The sequence below is a fragment of the Elaeis guineensis genome, chromosome 10 (genome assembly GCF_000442705.2).
Source record: "Elaeis guineensis isolate ETL-2024a chromosome 10, EG11, whole genome shotgun sequence".
Classification (NCBI taxonomy): Eukaryota; Viridiplantae; Streptophyta; class Magnoliopsida; order Arecales; family Arecaceae; genus Elaeis; species Elaeis guineensis.
The window spans coordinates 14,863,663-14,887,540 of record NC_026002.2 but is presented as its reverse complement, the minus strand read 5'-3'; the positions used below and the strand labels follow the sequence as shown (position 1 = coordinate 14,887,540).

The window sequence follows — 23,878 nt, the reverse complement described above, 5'->3', positions numbered from 1 at the left end:
CATCATCTGTAATTTTGCTTCTAGATTTGTAGTGGCTGAAAGGCATCACCTCTTTGATTCAACTATTTCTTTTGCAGAGCTCTAAGCCACATAGACTGGGATCACCTATGTGCATCGGATTCTTTATGCTAATTATTTGTTTATTGAGGGTGATTCTGCCGCGGTGGTGTCTTGGCTTCATCGGTGCTTGCGTGGAGACGCTCATTATCCCTTACTGCATGATATAGCCTCTATATTGTTGGATAGTACAGACTGTACTATTAGACATACCTTTTGTGAGACTAATACTACTGCTGATTGGATAGCTATATTTGTTGCGGAGCACTTTGAATCGCACCTATGGACTGATTTATATGAGATTCCTATTTCACTTAAGAATATTTTATTTTTTGATTTTTTTGGATATATTCATACTAGAAATTTATTTTTATCAAAAAAAAAAAAAAATGCATGTCACCCTTATCCCTCAAAGTGATTTTTTTTTTTTTTTCTTCTTAGAATTGTTTTTGACTATTATGGATTACAGTATATCATTTTCCCCTTATTTATCCGATCCATTTCACTGGCATAATTATTGTAAAGCAAGATGGAATTTTAAATCAAATTATATTAATTTATAAAAATAAAATTTCTCATCCTAAACCAACGGAACTGTATTCACGAAGAATCGTAAATTACAAAGCATGAACCCAACTAATGGCCATAAAAAAGGTTCGCAGTCGTCAGAAAGGGGTTCGAGGACAAGGAGGATTGGATCCATCATCCTTCATTTTGGGCAGGGAAGATGCATAGGCGTCATTGCATTGGACAAGTTGCCCTAAAGAGTTTCTGTAACCCTGTTTCCTTTTTCCCTCCTCTTTTTTTTTTAATATCAGCATGTTGTTTTTAATTTTCATTCCACTGATTGTTATGCTAATCTCTCTAAAAAATGATTTTTCTAAGCTGGGGTTGTAGAAAAACTCAATTATCCTTTTTACTGCATAACCGGGCAGATGCAATTTATGTTATACTTCAATTAATTCATGATACGCTTCTGTAACCGTCAACACTTCGCCTTGGTGTCTTTTTTGTGTGGGAATCAAGATTCTTTAAAGCTCGAAAGGGTAGAAAATATAAAGAATAACTCCAACAATTAAAACTTATGACGCAAATCCAGGAATACAAATGGGAAAGTATATGTAATCGATCATGGAAAGTTTGTGAATAAAACAAGGGGTTGGGAAAACCTAGCAACGTTTAACCGATAATGCATGAAATGCTAAACATACAATACTATCAGAACGCAATCGCAGGGGGGCCGCAAGGACGACTGCTCCTCTTCCTGAAGTGACCAAAGCGCCTTGAGTTAAGCCACCTAGTGGTACTCCTTCCCTCAATAGTAAAAGCTATTGTTGTCGAACTTGCTTCACTAGAAAGAATAATTCCTGTTGCCACAACTAACTTCTTTCCCCCCATAAATGTGAAAGATTTCTCTAGCTATGATGGAAAAAGCAAACAACGTCACCAAATGGAAAAGGCAAACTATGATGGATCATGGCTTAAAAGGTGCAAACACCACCACCGAGTTGTGTCCTCCAAATCCAAATGAATTAGAAATGGCTGCATGGCAAAGTTTATGGTTAGAGAGAGAGAGAGAGAGAGAGAGAGAGAGAGAGAGAGAGAGAGGCTATTACAACTCACCAACATTCACTTCATGTTGCTGCTTTTTATTTGCCACTGTATCGAATTCAACTGCAGGCTCTGGATTCTGTGGTTAAGGCACAGAAGCAAGAAGATGATCAGAGATGTTGATAACTACTCTTAAAACTACAATATGCTCTGGTTACAAGGATGGATTTCATTTGCTTCCGTATCTGCCACATATTACTGTCTATTCATAAAGGCAATTGAATAAATGATTTTAACCCTTAGGCCCATTCAATTTGATATCATGTGTTCATCTCTTCCGAACATCCATTTATCTTTGAGCACATGCACATATGAACATGTATACAGCTTGCAATGTGCTAATGATGACCATTTGATACTATTTTTCCTTTTATTTGTTTTATATGTTTGTCTTGGTTATAGTTATCTATCACTGAATACTATGCATTTTACAAGAAACAAATAAACAAATATTAACTGAGACATAAATCAGTTCTCATCTTACACTGCAAGAAAATCAAGACAGCTTTGCCCATAAGGAATTGCAATTGATATGTACACAGAACATCTCACATCACTTGCCTGACGTAAAACTCCTTTTTATAGTGTTTCATTGAAGCAACTTTATACTTACAAATTGGTTTATGGTTGGATGCAGCCACCCAGTAGTCATGGCTTTCACCGTTGCAATGGCTTCTAAACCCCCAGCTGCACCGAGGCAGTGCCCTATCATAGACTGCAGACAGGAAATGCATTAGAGAAGCATGAACAAAAAATCATTGTAAAACTTGGAATATTGAAAAGTGACTTAACCTTGGTTGCATTCATCTTGATTTCTGACGGGTTCTTGAAAACCTGTTTAACAGCATTCACCTCTGCTAGGTCACCAGCAAGTGTGGAAGTTGCATGGGCATTTATATAGTTAACCTGGAAGCAAGACATCATCCGGTCATGGGCATAGAAATTCAGAGGTACTTCAGTATTTTGACTATAATTGTCTAAATAGTTCTTAAGAGGCAGCAGACTCCTCACATTGTAATGGGAACTTAAGTATCATTGTACCACTACAGATTTTTTTGAGGGGGGACAATTTGTGCATCATCATCCTGAATCCTTGTATTACTAAGGATTGCTAGTCATATTAGCGGAGTTCTGCTAGAAAGAAGGTTTTATAGGAGATGCTTTACATATTCAAATTTAATTATGGAGTCCACATGGTTAAAGTTAGTGATAGTAGACCAAATATCGGACAATACCACCACTCCTTTTGAAATGAAAAGCAGAAAAGAACCGTGTATCACAACAGATAGGATTCCAGACAAACTTATCCAAGAAAAAAAATGATAAACAAATAATAACTCTATGGAGTAATATTTTTTGTCCTTGCAACAGAAATGTCCACTATTGATACTAAGATGGACAAAAACTATGGATAAATTCTCGTCCAATGAATTAACAATATAAATATAAATACTGATTACAGATGAACCGTACGAGATTCTATAAAAAAGACCAAAGTAGGAAGCTAAAGATGGTTCATCTAACAATTAAATTAACCAAACAGAAAATCAACTAACCTCTTCTGGTGCAACTCCAGCATCTTCAAGGCTCTTTTCAATACAAGATGAAACGCCAAGCCCATCAGCTCTAGGATCCGTCATATGATAAGCATCGCAGTTAACAGCACCTCCCAAATACTCAGCAATAATAGGTGCATCACGTTTCATTGCATGTTCCAGACTCTCCATGACCTTTTGGGGACCAGTATATAACATAAGGTACCATAGCAGAACAATAAACAAGAGATCATACAAAGCAACTGTGTTCACTTAGACAAAGTGTAGCATGGGCACTTGATATGCGCGATGTCAACATAGCAAGGTCTGAAACTTATAATGGTAGGGTCCAATATAATATCAATAACTTAAAAAAAATCATATAACTTTACAAAGATAGGTACATGTGTTGACTATTTTAAGAAGATGATTACTCAATAGAATTTCATTAAAAAAAAAAAAAAAACAAAGGCTTACTCATGCCGTTGCTGCCAAGCTCTCTCTTATATCCCTTCCCAACGGAAGGATATATGATGGTTGATTTATCTCTCTTATGGAAGGCATTTGGTTGATAGTCCTTATAGAATTTCAGGAGAGTTCTGAATGTTGTGTTAGAAAAAATTGGTCTAATGGCCTGTAGCCTTCTGTAAACTATAATGTCATCCCAATATATGCAGTCTTTGTGTATTTACATAAATTGAAATAGTATTTATTCAGAAATGGATCATACATTACAGACTTCTGTGTCTTAACCAAAGGATGTCAAACCTCTATAATATTATCCATTTGACCCCTGCTCTGATGCACTAGCATCTAAATTTTAACATTAACTAATGATTACTAAACCAGTCATCTAATCCAAAACATGGGAAAATGAAGGTTAGGGCGACATAGGCAAAGCTAAACACATATTACAAAGAGTCACAGCTTACCAGCCATCACTATATAGTCTCAGTACCAGTCCTGAGAGTAGATGAAAGTGGGAATGCTAGCTGGCATTTTTAAACAGAAGTACAGAACGATACAATGGCGCTAAAACAATAGCTTCTCACGCAAGTGCAACAAAAAGGAAAATTATTCATCTCATTCTCTGAATAATTTGCTAACAAATATCCATGTGTGTTGTGCTAAAACTAACCACATACTAAAGAGAGAACCATGGATTTTTTGTACGTATCTGAGAAGACGATGAAAAGCCAAAGGTTCAATCATGCATACCAACACTCCAGCACCTTCTCCCATAACAAAGCCATCCCGCTCTCTGTCCCATGGCCTAGATGCAGTTTTGGGATCATCATTTCTCTGTGACAAAGCCCTACAGGCCACAAAACCCCCAACCCCGATTGGAATAATTGCAGCTTCAGTACCACCAGCAATCATTACATCAGCTTCACCGCGACGAATATGGTTGGCAGCAGCATAGAAACAATAATTCGAAGTAGCACAGGCAGTTGAAATTGAATAATTTGCACCCATGAAGCCAATATCCATTGCCAGCAAGGCAGAGCCCGTGTTTGTTATGGCATAAGGAATAAAAAATGGAGTTATTTTCCTGTAGCCTTTCTCTATAAGAGCCTGGACACCATCAGAAAACACTGTGAGGCCACCCATGCCCGTCCCCACAAGTACACCAGCTCGCACCTTGTCAATCTGCTAGCAGAATATTATGATCAGAAATTATGTAAAAATATTACTATGGAAAATATTAGGTGAGAAAAATAATAAAAGCATCAGCATGTCATGAGATAAATTGACGAAAATGTTTACAAAATGATATATAAGCAATAGCATTAACACTGTGTAACAGATACAGATATATCAGATTCTTTTTTAGATGATTTTGACCACATTATAAATGATGGAAGCACCTTCTTATAACTTATCCATCGTGAAATATGTGGCGGATGAGGAATCCTTTAGCTTGCTTACATGTTGATTGTTGAGTGTTGTTTGGTCACTTTCTTTGTAACAATTTGGATGACATATTAGCTTCACTGTCTCTACAATGACTTGGTCACTTATGCCTGGGATTGCTGGTTTAGATGGGATATTTTCATGATCACTGGAAAGTTAAAGACACACTGCTTAAGAGGGTACTGCAAATTAGGCATGGCTTCTTGTTTTTTGTGTTCTTACCATATTGGTGCACAACTTCATGACCTGGACTGAACCTTGTTTTGTGTTCTTGTTTATGCACTTTGGTGAGGGTGTTTGCCATTTTACAGTCTTATGGCTGATTACAATTGCTATTTGCAGTTGTTTTGCTTCTTTTCCTTGTTTATAATCTGGTAACTTGTAATAAACATCCTTTCACTTTTTGCATATGTATGTGAGACATAAAGCATTTAATATAAGATTTCATCTTCCCTGTTGCAGGTTAACAGTTGGCCACTCAGACATTTCTCACAATAGTGCAAGCATTCATTTAGCATGTCATCTTCAACTCTTGGCATAAATTTAGAGATTTGCCTGCAGATGAAGCTTTCCTCTAAATATATTTAACAAGTTTACCTACTGATCAGAGTAGAAAATTCAAAAAATCCACAAGCAAGTTAGCACCCTAGCATGTCAATCAGTAAAACCAAAAAATGCCAATAAAAAGCTGCCAAATCAGAGCTAAGATGCTATATAGATCTGGATGGAGATAACACTCTCTGATGGACTCTATCATGCTAACAGCATTTTACATGTTCATATTGCATTTCAGCATTTATCTGACATTTCTTTTATTTAAACTAAGTTCCCGATGGTTATTTCAAATAACCAGAGACAGAAGATTTTAAAGAATAACAAAGGGAAAAATGGATTCTCTTTATAAAATATCTTGACATGATCTGGTAATAGATACATAACTAGATTGATTTTATAATGAGAACAAAGAATTTTTGCAATCAGCAACCAATGCTTAGGTCATGTATAAACATGTGCTTCAGCAAGATGTTTTTATTAACTGAAGTTTCAAAGGATAAATAAAATAGCAAAAAATTATGATCTGGTGTCCCACAGAGCACCAACCAGAAGTAATATAGTTGTTTAAGGTGAGCAATATGCTCCAATCAGAAACTAGCTTGAAACTTATGGAAAGAAGGATTACTAAGTTCCATTCCAACGACATGATACATGGCTTCATTATATTATGGCACCTGATACCTTTGACTCAATGACAGCATATACAGCAGCTAAAGAGAGCTTACTAAGTGCAAATTAATGTGAGCATGGAAATTGTTATCCACTACTTAGAGAGGAGAGAACAACGAGCAGTATCTAGTCTTACTTCAATGGAAATTAGCAAGAACGGGATGGTAGAAATAAATAGCAATAGCACACTCAACAGCAAAGATGATGGTCCTGTTTGGAAATTATAATGGGGGACGTCATGGGCAAATCAATTTGGGCATTCAAAAAATGACGTGCCTCAGAGAATATTTCTTGGCATTTGACATAACTTGAACAAGGCATTACAGGATGGGACTAGCATAGTCTGGAAGTAGTCAGACTCATTACAACACATTGACTATATTATGGAAAAAGCAGATCAGCCTACCGATAGCAATTGCTCAAGTAGTTGAGATGGATTGGAAATTAATTAGAAGAAATCATGCAAAAATTTTGGACTGGAAACTTTCACACATAAGATAATCTTGTATATGGGGGAATAAGGTTCATTGATGGCAGTTATCAAATAGATGTCATAAGCCTCCTATTTAAGCAGATAAATAAACACAGCAAAGTCCTATTGATGGGCAGGCAAAATAATGAGTGTAATGAAAAATGCAAAAATGTTCCATGGAAGGTTAACCAAGCCTGATCTGAGGGCACATCAGCAATAAATAGGACAAGTCCTCAATTTTCTAAACCCTTACCATATAGCTTGTGTTTAGATGTTAAAGAACCTTGAAAGGAAATCAGTGGGGCATTCATGAACCGTCATGAAGTATGCGTCTTGATTCTAAAACTAATACATGTGTATTACTCTTCATTCTTAGCCCTCATAAGAACAAAGTGGCAACCACTTTATTATGTATAATCCTCTCGTGAAGCACTGGACCACATTCGAGGACAAGTGCAGTAACTTATATTTTGCTGTGTACCTGTATAGACAACTCGCCTTGGACACTGGTCACACTGGTCATGCTCAAATGATTTTTCAACTCAAACATTTTCCATGTATAATGCACCACAGCACAATATTCAGCTCCAATAATTAGTTAGGCAACCTCTGCTGTTGTGCAATTTCAGAGTTCCAATCTGCCCTATATGTGGAATACCTGCTGATCTTCCTATAGACAATTCCTAAGCGTGTATCTGCTTGTGAGTGAATTTGCATAAATAAAACTTCTCTTCTTGGAGAACCAACAAGGAACCATATAGCTTATATTGCTGCATCCAAATGAGGATCAATGGATTACAAGTAAATTAAATCACTGCATTTGCTACAGAAGCAATTGCAATTAATAACCATCAGATCAATTTTGCAAGAAGATGAAGATTTCTTTTAGGAACATCTAGTAATTTTATTTGATCTATCATGTCATTGGTGGATTCATGGAATTAGTCCATCTCTGCATCCTTGCTTGCAATAGACTAACAACAATTTTGGTTCTTGCTGCTTTAGGACACACAAGATTACCACAATCTCTCCAATACATTTGGTGCCAAATTATTGCCCTTCAATGCCTTCATCTTTCCAAACAAAAAAGCTGTGCTAACTCTTTTTTACATGCCAATCAAGGCATTTTGCTGCAATCTTCCAAACTAGTAGTACAACTATATTCACAATACAATATCCAAGTTTTATAGCTCGTTGGGAATATATCGAGCAACTGAAGGAGATGATAAATCAGTCATGTAACATAATTGCATACTCCAATATACAGCATATGCTACTAAACCCCATTATATTCAATCAATCTCTACTATTATGATGAGAGAAGCTCTTTGCAAGAAGATTTTTGGTCTGTAGCTGAGCACCCTCATGTAGCCAGACTCTTCTTAGATATTGCTTTTATTATGTTTTCTTTGCCCTTGGTCACAATCTCTTACATGATTCTCGCACCTCCTCCTCCCAGTGTTTTCACCCTCTTGAATTTAGAACTCATCCGGCCTTTGGACTCCTCCATGGACTCATCCCATATTGTGTTATCCCCTTTCCAATCACAATCTTCAAAGTGATCCTCCATGGACTCATCCCATATTGTGTTATCCCCTTTCCAATCACAATCTTCAAAGTGATCCTCAGTCCCAAAGATTCTTTTGCCCCCCCCCCCCCCCCGGAAAAGAGGTCCTAGCAACCAAGAACTGAAGCATGTTTCCATTGTTTCCATCCAACACCACCCATTACTTAACACATCCCCTATATAACTGCATTACACACAACAAACCATTCTCCTATGATCCCAAAAGAACTTCAATGTATTTATTCAATTTGACAGTCCACAAGCAAAATAATTGTAACCTTTGTTACTCTGATAAACCCCAGAAAATGGTCTTTTCTCTTTTATAGCACTATAACTAAATCTCATCAAAGCACAAGAAATAGGCATAATGCTGCATCAACCTCCTCCTCCCAGTGTTTTCTCCCTCTTGAATTTAGAACTCATCTGGCCTTTGGACTCATCCCATATTGTGTTATCCCCTTTCCAATCACAATCTTCAAAGTGATCCTCAGTCCCAAAGATTCTTTTTTGCGCGCCCCGCGCCCCCCCCCCCCCCCCCCCCCCCTCGGAAAAGAGGTCCTAGCAACCAAGAACTGAAGCATGTTTCCATCCGACACCACCCATTACTTAACACATCCCCTATATAACTGCATTACACACAACAAACCATTCTCCTATGATCCCAAAAGAACTTCAATGTATTTATTCAATTTGACAGTCCACAAACAAAATAATTGTAACCTTTGTTACTCTGATAAACCCCAGAAAATGGTCTTTTCTCTTTTATAGCACTATAACTAAATCTCATCAAAGCACAAGAAATAGGCATAATGCTGCATCAGTTGGCTATTTTCCCAATTAATTTACGTTCCTTTACCTCCGAAACTATCTGCGACACAAATAAAGACGAACTGACTAGTGCAAGTCGAGCAGATTTCACAAACAAATAACAATTAAAAACATGAAAGTACCAAAGTTACGCAGATTCAATCTCATCAGATCACAGAAAAACATATATCAGAGCATGCAAATAAACTCCAGCTCATTGACCAGCTTTCATGTTGCGGGATGCAGTTAAACATTGATCGCATTAGAATAGAAAGACAAGAAAATGTGCATAAAATCTTCAGAGTTAACCAAAAAGATTCAAATTTTCCGATCCCAAGACCACTTCCTGAACGAATCATTGGTTGATTCCAACAAAAATAAGACTGCAATCAAGCATAACGGGAGTGATACCTTGCTGAGATCCTTGCTCCCAACGCCAAGTCTGGCGCTCTCCAGTGCCTTCTTGCCACTGACAAGGCAGTACCTGAGGCAGTCGTCGAGCCGCCGGTCGTTCTTCCCGTCGATGTATCCCTCCGACGAAAAACCCCTGATCTGGCCAGCGAACTTCGTCGGGAACTTGGAGGCATCGAACCGGTCGATCAGCCCGATCCCGCTCTCCCCTTCAAGCAGCTTCTCGTAATAAACATCCACGTCGTTCCCAAACACCGACACCAGCCCCATCCCCGTTATCACAACCCGCTTCTTCGGATCCGTCTCCCTCCGGGGCGCCACCGCGACGGAGGCGCGGACGGCGGGCCGCCAGTCGGATCGACGGAGAAGGAGGCCGCGCCGGGAGGGGGCGGCGGCCGGCGGTGGCGAGGGGCAGAGGTGGAGGCCGTCCATGGAGGGGAGGCGGAGGGTCTGCATGGTCGTCGAGGGGGCGGGGAGAAGGCGAGAAGGGGGGCGAGGGCCGGGAAAATAATAATCGGAGTGGGGAGGGATGTTTGTGCAAAAGAAATTAAAAAAATACAGAGCCGAGCTCGGAGAGCGGCGGGGCGATACGAACGAGGATGGAGGTTACCAGATTTAGAGGCTCGTTCAATGAATCCAGGATGGGATCCGATGTTCGGTATGAAAGGATGATACAAGGGCACGTTTTGATCACTGCTGCGACGCGTGTTAGACTGAAGTGGGTCCCTAGTGAGATACAAGCATTTTTAAGGTCTAAGACTGTTTTGCTGTTCTATGACAGGGAGCTGATCTACAATTAGCGAGGTAGTGGGTGAGTTGATTAGAACAGGAAACAGCAAAGAATTGCCAATTTTGAAATAGACACGTATTTCATATAAAGTGTGCAATCGCCGTTATGGATTTATGTTGGGGGGCTGGGATCTGGTGTTTCGTGCTAGAATAGCAGTGGGTGATGGATTGTTGTTAGTGAAGTGACGCGTGTCCGTTTAAAAGGAACATGCGTGTGTAATTATACGTGGTTCGCCTTCTGCTGGTTGTAGCTGATGGCTTTATCCGAGATTATGGACCTGATGGTTTTCCAGGGCATGCCCGGAAGGATACATCTAATGCTGAAAGTTGATGTGTTATTGTGTCAAGTACGTTGTGATGTGAACCGGACCGCGGCGGTTCCGGTTACAGTTAGCCGTACAAGCTAAAAAATTGAAAATTATTCCCTTCCCCCTATGAAAAAATTAAAATACCATGTCCACACACCAAAATATTGTTGATTTCTTATTGAACCCCCCTCCCCCACCAAGCGCCAAACAGAAAAACAAAAACTTATGGATTACAGACTTTGGATTGAAATCCTACCATCCCGAGACTCACGTGACCCACTTCCCTTGATAATCTTGGACTCCCAACTTTTTTAAGATTAATTTTAAAAAATATTTAATTCACGATCAAAATTAAAATCAAAATAAAAATCACAATAAATTGAAATTAGAATCGAAATGATTAAATTTTTCGAAATATTTGATTCATGACCGAAATAATAATCAGATTCAGAATGAAAATTTGAATTTTTAGAGGAGAATGAAGATTGAATTTTAGATAAATTAGATCTTTTCTATTCCACTTCTAAATCAAAATCGAAATCGAAATGAGACTCCTCTCAATCAAATGGTTAGAATGAGAGTCATCCATTCTTATTCCAATTTTAAACCGTAAATCTCCTTAACTAAATACCTTTCGACGGCAATATGAAGAGACTTTGTTATCCGTAACTCTAGATTGGTTCTGACTACAATGGATGGATCCTCACTGTTGACACAATTGTATCTTTTGCTGAGTTGTGTGATATATAAGAGGAATTAGTTCATGCTATCACTAATTTACAAATGGAAAACCTAATCCTAGAGAAGGATTATGAGATAGTGATATCATAGATTACTATTGGGATGGGGAATCAGAATGTCCACCTTCCCCTGTTGACTGATATTTAGAGACTCATAGCCAGTTGCAACTCCTGCCTAGTCAGCCATATTTGCAAGAAAGCCAACAATGCAACCGACGGGGTTGCAACCTATATGGTGGAGCACACCAATTTTATGGTACGGAGGTTATTAGTGGAACTAAAGCAGCAGCTTCGGAATCTTATTGTGACCGAGTAATTGGTTGATCTATTCAACAACTCTATCGAGCAACCAACTCAATAAAAAAAAAAAAAGAAAAGAAAAGAAAAAGAAAAAAAACATCGATTATATAAAAGCTGCTAGCTTTATAATCTTATGCTCCTGTTAGATTAGGTATAATAGAAGAAGAGTAGGAGAATTTCAAAATCATTTATTACTATCTCGTATATCCAAATTGTTTGGACAGTGTTCACCTACTCGGATGAACGATTTATTCAGGTCTTATCTTAATGGTTGAAATCCATTACTTTTAAACCATCAGTGCTATCTTACAAAAAAAAAAAAAAAAAAAGGAAAACATCAGTGCTAGTAGATAAGTACACAACGAGTCTAGTATGATTGACCTTTTAAGTTTCTTGGGTGATCCTCAAATGCCGCCTTCTCACTCTTATTGTGGCTTTTGACATTTTCAGCGTGAAATAAAGGTATTATATTCTAGTGGTGATCTGACATTATATTTGAATAATGTATATCATGCACAATACTTGTTACAGTTAACATTTATGATTGTAATTATGCAGCAAGTATTGGTGTGTCTAGCCGGTATATAGGAAAATAAGTTTTCCTGCACATTATATTCATATTATTTAGACATCAATATTTGTCTAGTATTTTCAGAAAATTTGCTGGTTACTTGTTTTAAATATCCCGATTTGTAAAGATACCAAATGGCTGGGTTAATAAAGTCACCAGTGTTGGATTTTGGTGATATCATGACCTTATAATGATCTTGCCCAAGCTCTTTGCTATCCTATTTCTCCAAAATCAAGATAAGTATATTCAATTTTCAAAATAAAAGAAGAAACTTTGAATATATCCAATAATAATGAAAAGAAAGACTTTGCTTTCTTTCAGTCTATTTCTTTCTTTTTATAAACGTTTGACTTATAAAAGATGAATAACTAATTTTGAAATTTTTGATTTTTAGATTTTGTATAAAATATTAATTGTAATTTATGAATTTAAATGGTGACAGTAATGATTGTGAAAATTGATGATATTGTATGAACTATAAATTGTGCTACTTTGATAATATAAACCATGCTTTACGGATGCTAATTTTCATATGTATAGAAAAGTAGATATAATTATTGACTATCATATCCTACCATACTTTATAGGCTTTATTATATTAGTGTGTCCATATTATATGCATCTGTGTCATGTATTTGTATCCATGCTTCTTTAGTAAGACGGTTGGAATTGAGTTGAGAGCAAACCCTAACCCAACTCACATATTCAAAAGTACCATATGTAATTTCTCCAAAATCACATTTATCAATTAGAAGAGACAGTCATGTGAAATGGAGCCTCCCAAATGCCAAATGGCATTTGGATTTGATATTGATAAAAATTCAACACTATTGGTGAGAAACAGATTTTCATCTTATGGTGTTATAATTTGATTCGTGGCATTGTCATTGTTGCTTCATTCATTATGTTGTTGTTACAAAAGGCATATATGCTCATCCATTGCACTAATGCTGTGGGCACGGTGTGATGAGTGGTTCCTTTGATACAAGTTATTATATCTTTGCAGCCTCTCCAAAGCTTTCGTAGCTCAGTTGGTTAGAGCACCCGTTTAGTAAGCGGGAGGTCTTGAGTTCGACTCTCAACGAAAGCATTATTTTTTTTCAAATAAATTTAAATCAAATAAAATTAAATGCTGTTACACATGAAAGTACTGTTTACACACACAAATACTGATTTTTTAAATGCTGTTACACACCCCCGGTAAAATAATTGCCAACCATTTTATCCACTGATGGGATTACCACAATCTATCTGATACTACATTCTAATTAGAAAAATTTTTTGTGCGATGTGCGAACATGATAATTGACTCACACTGAGGTTGGATAAAAATAATTTTTTTTTCTACACTACTATCCGATCTTGTGCGTGAGTCAATCATCGTAAACGGTGCACAAAAAAATTATTTCTAATTAATCACTAATGATCATTACTTGACCAAATACTACATATTCTAATGTACATACAATTACAATTAAATATACAAAAAAATATCAATTACAAAATATCAGAAATATGCATCAATCACCTTCACCTCCGAATAGGAGATATTCGGCTAACTTTCACCATGACCCTGCCTCTCACTCTTAAGAGTATAGCATGCAGCATGTCACACTGAGTAAAACACGACCAACAAAAAGGCAACTTAAATAAGGTTTTGCTTGGTTCTTTCATCCTTTCTTCCATAATATCAATCATTGAATTGTATAATACCTATTTTAAGATATATAAAGATAGATAAAAAAAAAATTAAAATATTTTAAAATCTATGTAAAGTATGCGACCCAATAGTTGATGTCCTAAAAAAAAGAGCAATCATCCTTTTGCGCATATGCCTGTAGTTGCTGATAATTCTTTCTAGTTTTGTTATTCCTCATGCATATCAACCCATTCCGTCTGTTTTTGTCTTGTTTCAAATCCAAAGGTTCAATAGCATGGACCCGTGGGACAATGGGTATGATGAGCTCTGACATGATCTTCACAGCATGTTTGGAACAACTCAAAGATCCACAAATGGAAACTGATTTACGTAGATCTCGTAAATCTCTCTAAATTCTCATCTGACTTCAAGGAATTTGTGAGCTGCGTCCAAAGTTTTAGGATACCGTCAGCAACAGAAATCCAGCATGAGTTTGGATGGTGATTTTGCTCATATCCAGATGAAATGCCTTAGTCTTTACCTTCTCTCTCATGACCTAATTCATTTTAGTCTGATTTATATTCCAAGCACATTCTAATAATGGAGTTTCGATTGGCAACCATTTTGCTCAAAATGTTTCTTTTAATAACACTGAACAGCTTGCAAATCTGACTACAAAATAACATGAAGCACATCACACATAATGCAACAGGATCTTACTGTTTGACTCACCCAAAACCTTGTGCCTCTTATGATTAGATAATGACAAGCTCATGAGAGAACAGCCATAACATCAGATGCCCTCAAAACAATGTAATCAGAGCCATCAGCACTCTTAAATTCATTACCAGCATACTTGGAGTACAGAACGGTGCTCCCTGGGGTGATGGTCAATGGCTTTCTATTGCCTTCTTCATCCAATGGACCAGGGCCTACTGCAATCACCTGTTTTCAGATATTACAAAGCCAGGAAACGGAGTAAGTTCCTACAATTTTAAGCTGAATAGGTGATGGCAACTAGATTTATCTTTTACAGGCATGTGAGATTACCATTCACTCGAAATCAAGGTTCTGAAAAGCGATACCGGTGGCCATACCAATCACCGGTTGGATCGGTACTGTATCGACACAGTACGATAAGCATGCCGGCCAAACCAGCACACCGATTATTGAATATTTTGAAGCCCAAATTAATATTTAGTGATATTAATTAATGTTCGTATCATTCTGATATATCTTTAATCGCGTATGACACGAATCTAAATGTAACATTATATTATTTAGCATCCTAAATAATCAATATATGAATTAGATATCATTGGATCCTAAAATACTTAAATCAATTAAAAAATCTAAAAATACTCAATACATACCGATCATCAGAATCTGATCGACCATCGATGTCCATAAAAATCATGCCAAAAAAAAAAAAGATTTGACATGATTTCTCCTTTTTTTTTTTTCATTTTTCTCGAATTTTTTTTTTAAAAAAAAAAAAGAAGAGGGGAAAAGAGAAAAGAGAGCGAGGAAGGAGAAACATACCTTTAATTTGTATTTTTTCTGAAATTTTTCTGCTATGCTCTCAACGCTAAGTCAGAAAGAGAGATTGAGAAATGCAAAGAATAAGTCTCGAAAGACTTCTTATCTGTATCTCAGACATAAAAACAGCCCAACATGAGCCGAACCGAGCGGTTCGAGACTGTGCCTCAGACATAAAAACAGCCTAACATGAGCCGAACGAAGCAGTTCAGCTCGAAACAGCTGCGTATCGTCCGATTCAGACTTGAATTGGGCAATTCATAATAATTTTTTCTTTTAAATTTTTGAGTGCCGAAAATCAGGCTTGAACCGACCCAGTCGGTGCCGGTACAGCTCGATACAGCCGAACCAAGTAGTTCAGGTCGGTTTTCAAAAAATGCTCAAAACATTACGTGGCTATACAACTATTAAGGAATCATCTCCTTTCTGGGTCTTAAAAATTTAACTCCATAATCCTTCTCAAGAATTGTTCCATTTTGGATTATACACATGATAAACTATATATATATATATATATATATATATATATAGAGAGAGAGAGAGAGAGAGAGAGAGAGAGAGAGAGTTACATCGAGCACAGCATTTACACTGGCACAATGCTAGTCCCAAAAATCCAAATGTCTTTCATCATACCACATCAAGCACAGATATCGAAATCATTTCTTTGGTCTTTGGCCATCAGAAAGGGATGCCTCTACAGTTCTACTATTTCATCCAGTAAGTAAAGAAGACTACTTCTACAGGCATTTAGAAATAGAGCTCAAAACCCAAATTATAACTTGTTGCAACTCTTTTTGACAACATGACCTTAAATTGTGACTTTGAGCATCAAATAAAAACAACATCAAGAGAGTAAGCAAACTCACTGTCCCAATTGAAGGCTTTTCCTTTGTTGCCTCTGTCAAAAGCAAGCCACCAGCAGTTTTCTCCTCAGCTTCTGCAACCTGAGATAAATATACATGTGTGAGAGAGAGTTTGCCTACTGCTCTATATAAAACGTAATATCAGAAGCAGTTTTTGAAAGACAACCAAGTAAACCATATTTTGGAAGAGTAATAATACTCACCATTGTAAAGCATTTTAAGGAACCCATTTGTGAAACCAAAAATCACATTGTAAACCTTTTTGAATTCTAGAGACGAACCTTAATCAGAACACGATCATTCAGGGGCTTGAGATCTTTGACATCATCTGTATCAAGAACACCCACAATGTCATCTTCCTTCAGAATAAGATGGTTGGATCCATTGAATTCCAACTCTGTCCCAGCATATTTGGAATATATGACTTGGGTTCCGGTCTACATCCATAAAAGATTCTACGTCAGTATTATATATTATGTGAAAGTTTGAGAAGCAATGCTTCGGATGCATCTGCTAAGCAATTAGCAATCCATCTATATCTTCACAAATATTCTCTTCAGCATTCTCTTTCTGAGAAACTTCCAAGTCTCAAAATGAAAGCCACTTAGAAACAGAATTACCTGAACACCAATTTCTATTTTCTTCTTGCCAATGGTTCTTCCCTCTCCAACTGCAACAGCTTCACCTCCTTGTGGTTTTGATTGAGCAGACGATGGAAGCAATATACCTCCAGTGGTCTTTTCCTCAGAAGTCTTGATCTTGACTAGCACTCTATCACCTATAGGTGTGATGGAAGTGTACTGCAAAATCATGAAGAAGAAAGCAAACATTTTTCTCGATTATATTATGCTATTTACTTAGGTGTTTTTTTTTGCTCAGCTATCTTAATCTTGGTGCACCCTATCGTCCAAAAGTTGCCATGGAAGTCTACTGCAAAATTATAAAGAACAGCAGTCAAGGTATAGGCATATGGTGATGAATGCAAACATATGTCTCAATTATATTTTCGTGTTTACCTATGTGGTAAATGGACTAATGTAGCCATAAAAAATCAACATGTGACAGTAGCGCTGGAAATGACTCTGGGTCTGTTATGCATGGCCAGATTTGGGTTGGGCTATGGGACTGGCTTGAGGAAGTTCCCATCAGTCTTGGGCTTGAAAATTATGCCCAACCAATTTCCAAGTCAGACAGTCAGAGGCCAAAGCCCAAGCTTGTTTCCCTCCCCTCTCCTCTTACCTCTGCATGTTCCCACACTTTACTCTCTCTCTCTCTCTCTCTCATGTGCGATCTCCCTATCTCTGTTCCCCCTTCCTCTCTCAGACCACCAATCTCTCTCCTGTCTCCCCTCTCTCTCCATCTCTTCTCAATCTAGCCCTCTCTTCTCTCTCTCTCTCTGGCATTTTGCAGAAAGCCAAAGTGGAGACGGATGGATCGATTGGGCTTAGATCAGGTCAGATCCATTCGGCCAGGCCGCACTCAGGTTTGGGCTTGGGTCGGGTTCAGGCCATACCTTTTTAAAAACTTTTAGGCTTCGATCTAGCCCAAAGCCCTAAAAGATATTTTCATACCAGGTTTAGGTAAGGGGGAGGCATGACCCGGCCAGATCCGTTTCTACGGTATGTGACAGTAATGTGGTGAAGGAAAGCAAACATGTCTCTTTACCAGGCATATTCATTGACAAGAGTAATATAAATCATACTTCCATCAATATAACATTCCTAGCTTTTAACAATATTAACGATTAAAAAAAAAAATCTTTCAAGAAAACCATACATATCATGACACTGACAAGAGACAATAAATAAGAAAATCATATCATTTCTTTCTCTTCTCCTTTTTTTTTTCGGTTTTCATGATGATTCTTAGATCAACACAGTTTACAATGAAAAAACAGATGGTAAACTATATGGTTCCAGTTGATTGTTCTAATAGGCTGAATAAAGCATAACCTGCACTTGACATATTGGAATATAGTTAGGGAAACAAGGCATGAGTTAGCCAGTCCCCATTTTTGCTAACTGAAACAAGGCCATAACAGGGAAAACATTAGAGCTCTCTCTCTCTCTCTCTCTTTCTCTCCAAAAGCCATTCAAATATCAGAAACATATAACCCAGACATTCCACCATCTAGTTTGCCAGGCATTGATAAAGTAAAATGGTTAATGATATAGTAGCAACACCACCATAAAACTTTCCATCAACCATCCAAATTTAAAGCAACATCTGTCAAATGTACATGCGATTAGCAGTGTAAACAAGCTGAGCTCAAGCAAGCCAAGCCTAGCTTGATTCTTCTGTAATCCAGCTGTGCTCGAGCTAGTTCAATTAGCTTCGAGACAAACTTGAGCTGTTCACAAACTACTCATTTAAGAGATCTGGTAAGAAATTTGATCTCTGAAGACTTATATTTATATGCTTTGAAGCAATCATACTGGTGATTTTTAAAACTATTACTTATATTCATATTTCAAACATAACAGGGCCAAACTCAGGTAAGCTAACACTAGCTCTAGCTCGGCTCATTTACTAATCAAGCAAGCTGAACTTGATTTTTGAGCCCTACAGAAGCTGGCTCACAAACCTATATGCAATATCGTTCAATTGCAAAAGTTACTGCATTCAAATATCATAAATGCCCCATGCTATGAATAATAAGTTTCAGCATGACAATTCAAGTATTCACATAAGCAATCAAGACATACAGCAAACTATCTACTTGCATGAAAGAAGCCATTCCAGCAAAATCACATGCATTTCTGATGTGAAAGAATTGAGTACTAGCATCAGCTGCAAGCAATTCCAACATGGCCACACATAAGGCTGCAGGTGCATTGGGTTAACCTGCTTTAATCTGGAATTAACCAGATTACACGTTCATTGAAAAGTCCGACCCTTTTCAAATATGGATTGGATTCGGATCACTAAGTACCATGAACTAATCCTGAACAAACCCCAAACTGATGCAGAAACACTACACTATTATTTCTTCATAGACCTCGTAGAATCTTATAAATTCATTTACTTCTAGTAGTAGGTTATTCTTTTGACTAATGTTTTACCACACTTTCTTCCTTTCTAAATAAATGGGTGAGGTCCAATAATGACTGAAATAACTACAGCTAAAATAGCTAGACTAACAATGGGATAGCTCTTTCAAATTTTAAGGAAAATAAATACAGAAGACAATTCAAATCAGTGACTAATAATCAATAACTCCCATGTCAAAAAATGTGCAGAAAACTCGAAGCATCATAATGCCATGAAATATGATTGTGGATATGCCCAAGCATAGTGATCAAAATTCTGATCACTCCCTCCAAGCAGTCATAAACCAAACGACATATAAAACAAGACACAAATCTAACTTTATCAACGAATCATTAATAAAATGACACAGAAAACAGAACCAGCATCCCAAAATCTAAGGTCTTCATTAATCCCAATAAAACATATTAACTATGGTAAGATTGTATGACTCAAATTACTCTTATACCTTTGGAGCAACAACAGTAGCGGCCTTGACGACTAGCCCCGGGAAGCACCTCCGGTCGAGCCCCAGCCCACAAGCTCCCACAGAGGAAGAGACCCTAAACGTAGAGGGTGAAATGCGGAGCCCATCAAAGGAAGGCAGGCCCCTCTTCACAGCTGCCACTCCGGGCCCAGAGAACTGCAGTGACGCCATGGATATTGGATATACTCACAAATGTTTGGAGAATTGAGGTGACAACCTTAAAACATAAAAAAAAGGGATAAAAATCAAATTTTGATCAGATTCTAAGGGAAAAAAAGACAAACAAGGTGGAATGGAAGCAATCTGAGCATTGGAAACGAGGAAAAAAAAAAGGCAAAAAATCTCGAAATTTCACGGAAATTTGAGATTTATGAGACCTTAGAAGAGCTATGCAGACTGGAATTTTTCTCAAAATCTGAACTTATCTCAGTTGATTCAAAGGCAGAATACGAAGAAGAAGATAAACCCTAGAAGTCCGGAGGGTCCGGCAAAGTGTCTCCCTTTATCTGAGAGTTTGGTTCTGGTATTCTTGACGTTCCTTTTAACCAACAAATTCCCATGCAAAAGTTTGTAAGGGCCGATCGTCGACTCGTCGAATCTTATGCTATGACAATTGATTTTATTGGAACATTTTAAGATGTGAAAAGGGTTTAGGAGAGACACCATACGCCGACGTTCCTCCCTCGAAAGGATTGGATGATTCCAGAACGCTGTATTTGTAAAGCTGTTTATGGAGCGGATTGGGTTGGATTCCGGTCGGGATCAGCCCAAATTAGTTTGATCCGGGTTCAGCTCGCCGGACCTTCTAGCTTATTTTCTGGGTTGGAGCTCAATTCTTGCTCGGACATGGAGATTCGGAAAAGATCTCAAGCTTTTTTAATTTGCTTTATTTGACACAATATCAAATGTGAAAGAAAAGAGAGGAGAAGAGAAAGAGAGAGGAAGAGAATGGAGGAGGAGGGGGACAGAGCAGGAAGGCAAAGGAGGAATAAGAGGCGGCAGCGAACTGGCCTTAAACCCTAGGATTACCTATTTAATCTATTATTTAAGATCTGGATCGGACTAGATCCTAGTCATCCTTCAAGATCTAATCCCAAATCTGGCTTGATTAACAGACATGCTCATATTTTAGACCAGCTGCTGCTAGCTTTGTAATCGGAGATGATTGCGACCACCTGCTATTAGCTAGGTGCATGCCATTACCGGATGTTTCTGTCCCTATGATTGAGCAATATGCTGCTTGCATGGCAGCTACGTCAGCTGCTTCCCATCGCCATGCTACTAAACAGCGAACCTGGGGAGACTCCAACACGGTTGCAAAGTGGCACAGGGGAGTTCACCCAATGTATATATTAGTTTTGATCCAAATGGACACAAACTTCGACAGCTCCAAGATATCGGGATTTCTCATATCTAGGGGTGGACTCTCTGTCCCCTTTCGACCCTAAAAAAACTCCCTCTTTTTGGTTACAAGAATAATGCTCCTCCGGTGGCAGCTGATGAATAACATCAAAAGAAATATGGACTCAGGTCGAGCATGCTGGGATTTCATTAACAGTCTAGGCTGGCACGTTCGTCGTTGTTCATGCATGAGCCTAGTTATGCTGCCACATATTTGATTCATGAATCCAACCTGCATGCATTCTATCTGCATGGTCTCTTTGAAGCTTTGTTTTGCTGCAGGAAGATGACATGTACAGGAAAAAAGGATTTCATCAAAAAACTCCATGAGTGACAAAAAAATACTGGAGAAAATAGTCATCCATATCGAAGAATGTGTTCCAAATTCTCAAAATCCTATATAAAGATGTTAATTCGGTTATTATGTACAAGCCATCTTGTGAGGCTCATCAACATATCCCATAAGCTTGCAGTATGACAATCAAATATGCTTTCAGAACTGGCTTCTTAGCATACAAACTACAACAGAGTTGCATTGGTACTTAATACATGATGCAACTGAATGGCAGCTAGCTTGCCGAACATGCGATAAACCACACTGGATGGACATACACATGAGATAGCAAATCAGAGTCCTTACGATAATACTTTGCGCACCTATCAAGCTCCACGCTGTCTTCACCTTTGAGAACCGAACTTCTGGCATTCAGCTGCACCTTGAGTTGCTTAGTGTGTTAATATCAGACATCTAAAATTCCTACCTCATGTGACTTGCCTGCCATTGCTTTATGCCATTGAAAAACAAGAATTGTAGGAGTAATCTACCTGTACTTGGAGAAGAACAAAACATCAAATGAAAGCATACCATCAGGAAATTGAAAGGTACTGTCTCCTTGGCAGACAAACTAATATATGAATTATGTTCAGATAAGCAACTATTGGCAGAATAAACAGTGAAGCAAATTGATCTTCTGGGTCATATTTTTGATGTTTATAAAATAGATGAAGACTCGCATGCCATGCATAACCATTGACCCACTGTTGAGATTGATGATGTCCCGATGACCATGGTTGTTCCTCTACTGGTTCAACTGAGAACTACCAAAGATTTGACGGGACTGCATGTCCAGGGTTGAGTAACCCTGCAAAACATTCAAAAAGATAACAAAACGATATCTTGAATAAATTCTGAAGTACTGGAAATATGTGTTGAACTGATGTGAATCCAAAGCAGCAAGTACAATGCAATATATGGATAATTTTCAAATCACTACATTCAAAAAAAAATGATCAAACTCCGTGTGTTTTGATTTCCTTGACTGTGAGGCTATAAAATATCCTAGCGAAGGATCTTCGGCAAAACTGGTAAGCGTTAAAAAAACAAAAAAAAAAAAAAGTGCTCTGAATATTAGTAGTACCTGACCTAACTGAGTGCCTCCATTGAATTGTTGTTGATGCAAACCAGAAAGTGGAGATTCCTGTATTATAATAATTATACTATCGATATCAAACTGAGGAAACACTAGTCTACTATCTTGAACATGTATCTGAGCGTTACCTGATTTAATTGAGTCATGCCATGAAATCCTTGGTGATGAGCATATGAAGATGAAAGCATGTGCATTGAGGTTGTCATAGGAGACCTTGGGTCGCCATCACTTGCAACTTGTTGAGGGTCCTTTTCTGTCCCACCCTTAGCATCTCTCCTCCACCTCCTCAAGAAATAACGTTCTGGTAGCTCTTTAATGTTTCTCACATCAAGCACTTTTAATACATGACCGCATTGAATCCCCATAAACTCAAATTTTTTACAACTGCAAGCAACTGAACAATCAGATGAGTCTAATCTAACTAAATGTTCTTTAGACTTCTCACCCACAGTTATTTTAAACTCGGATATTGTTCCAACCTCACCACAGCTGTATAGCATACAATCCATGAATATCTCAAACTCCTTCCGAAACATTTCAAACACTGTAGGAGTATACAAGTTAGCAGCTTGCCTCAACATCTTTGAAGGAGGAATTCTTGGGAAACTTTGACTCGCATTAAAATCAGCTTGCAGTTCCGCATACCTATGTTCATCCAACACCCTTTCATACTGTTTGAAAAATGACAAGAGATCTAGTTGTGGACTTAAATATTTCTTTAGGACACTATTTATGTTAGCATTCTGTAGAGTTCTTCCCATATCACCACAAAATATTTGCCGGCCGTATACCAAAGCCCACTTCTCCCTTTCTTCAAAAAGCTTTGCCAGCCACTCGTTGTTTCTAAGATCATACTTCTCTAACATTGTTCTCCATTCTAATAAGAACTCTTCCTCATCTTCATAATCATAAATACATCTGCTGAAGTCCTTTGCAAAGGTTTTTGAAGCTTGGAAGACATGATTTAGGTGCTTATTAGCATTTTGATAGAATTGCCACATGCAAAGACGGTGACTTGTGCCTGGCCACACCTCAGCTATGGCATTACTTATTGCCACAGAATTGTCTGTCAGAATTGTCTTTGGTTGTTTTCCATGCATTGCAAGCTTGAAAGTCTCAAGCAACCACTTGAAAGATTCTGTGGTTTCGCTATATAGCAATGCTGCACCAAATATGACAATTTGCT

The 23,878-nt window shown here is 37.9% G+C and overlaps 3 protein-coding genes and 1 non-coding gene across 4 annotated transcripts in view; 1 reads left to right on the top strand and 3 right to left on the bottom strand.

Moving 5' to 3' along the window:
* Positions 1 to 1,113: 1,113 nt before the first annotated feature.
* LOC105053059 (3-oxoacyl-[acyl-carrier-protein] synthase I, chloroplastic) lies at positions 1,114 to 10,185 on the bottom strand. The gene is made up of 7 exons (XM_010934075.4): positions 9,599 to 10,185; positions 4,422 to 4,853; positions 3,225 to 3,398; positions 2,461 to 2,574; positions 2,282 to 2,383; positions 1,681 to 1,747; positions 1,114 to 1,599 (listed from the first exon to the last, which is right to left on the bottom strand). The coding sequence occupies exons 1-7, from the start codon at positions 10,052 to 10,054 to the stop codon at positions 1,532 to 1,534; spliced, it is 1,413 nt and encodes a 470-aa protein (XP_010932377.2). The 5' UTR covers positions 10,055 to 10,185; the 3' UTR covers positions 1,114 to 1,531.
* A 3,137-nt stretch (positions 10,186 to 13,322) lies between these two features.
* On the top strand, positions 13,323 to 13,396 carry TRNAT-AGU (transfer RNA threonine (anticodon AGU)). Its single transcript has one exon. It is a non-coding gene; the product is annotated as a tRNA-Thr (tRNA).
* A 1,171-nt stretch (positions 13,397 to 14,567) lies between these two features.
* LOC105053060 (20 kDa chaperonin, chloroplastic) lies at positions 14,568 to 20,395 on the bottom strand. Its single transcript, XM_010934076.3, has 6 exons — positions 20,239 to 20,395; positions 19,844 to 20,078; positions 16,968 to 17,147; positions 16,629 to 16,784; positions 16,351 to 16,428; positions 14,568 to 14,890 (listed from the first exon to the last, which is right to left on the bottom strand). The coding sequence occupies exons 2-6, from the start codon at positions 20,030 to 20,032 to the stop codon at positions 14,717 to 14,719; spliced, it is 777 nt and encodes a 258-aa protein (XP_010932378.1). The 5' UTR covers positions 20,033 to 20,078; positions 20,239 to 20,395; the 3' UTR covers positions 14,568 to 14,716.
* A 1,233-nt stretch (positions 20,396 to 21,628) lies between these two features.
* Positions 21,629 to 23,878, bottom strand: part of LOC105053061 (protein FAR1-RELATED SEQUENCE 5) — a 5,947-nt gene continuing 3,697 nt past the window's right edge. The window contains exons 4-6 of the mRNA XM_010934079.4: positions 22,821 to 23,878; positions 22,681 to 22,740; positions 21,629 to 22,404 (exon numbers count right to left, since the gene is read on the bottom strand). Coding sequence (XP_010932381.1) covers positions 22,342 to 22,404; positions 22,681 to 22,740; positions 22,821 to 23,878 — 1,181 coding nt within the window. The 3' untranslated portion in view covers positions 21,629 to 22,341. The remainder of the gene's footprint in view (positions 22,405 to 22,680; positions 22,741 to 22,820) is intronic.

Coding starts and splice junctions, on each gene's coding strand:
- LOC105053059 (XM_010934075.4), bottom strand. CDS start 10,054: ATGCAGACCCTCCGCCTCCCCTCCATGGACGGCCTCCACCTCTGCCCC. Junction 3,399..4,421: donor GAGAAGGTGCTGGAGTGTTG/GTATGCATGATT, acceptor GGTCCCCAAAAG/GTCATGGAGAGTCTGGAACA. Junction 2,384..2,460: donor TCAAGATGAATGCAACCAAG/GTTAAGTCACTT, acceptor TCCTGTCTGCAG/TCTATGATAGGGCACTGCCT.
- LOC105053060 (XM_010934076.3), bottom strand. CDS start 20,032: ATGGCGTCACTGCAGTTCTCTGGGCCCGGAGTGGCAGCTGTGAAGAGG. Junction 16,429..16,628: donor ATGATCGTGTTCTGATTAAG/GTTCGTCTCTAG, acceptor TATTTATCTCAG/GTTGCAGAAGCTGAGGAGAA. Junction 14,891..16,350: donor AAAAGCCTTCAATTGGGACA/GTGAGTTTGCTT, acceptor ATCTGAAAACAG/GTGATTGCAGTAGGCCCTGG.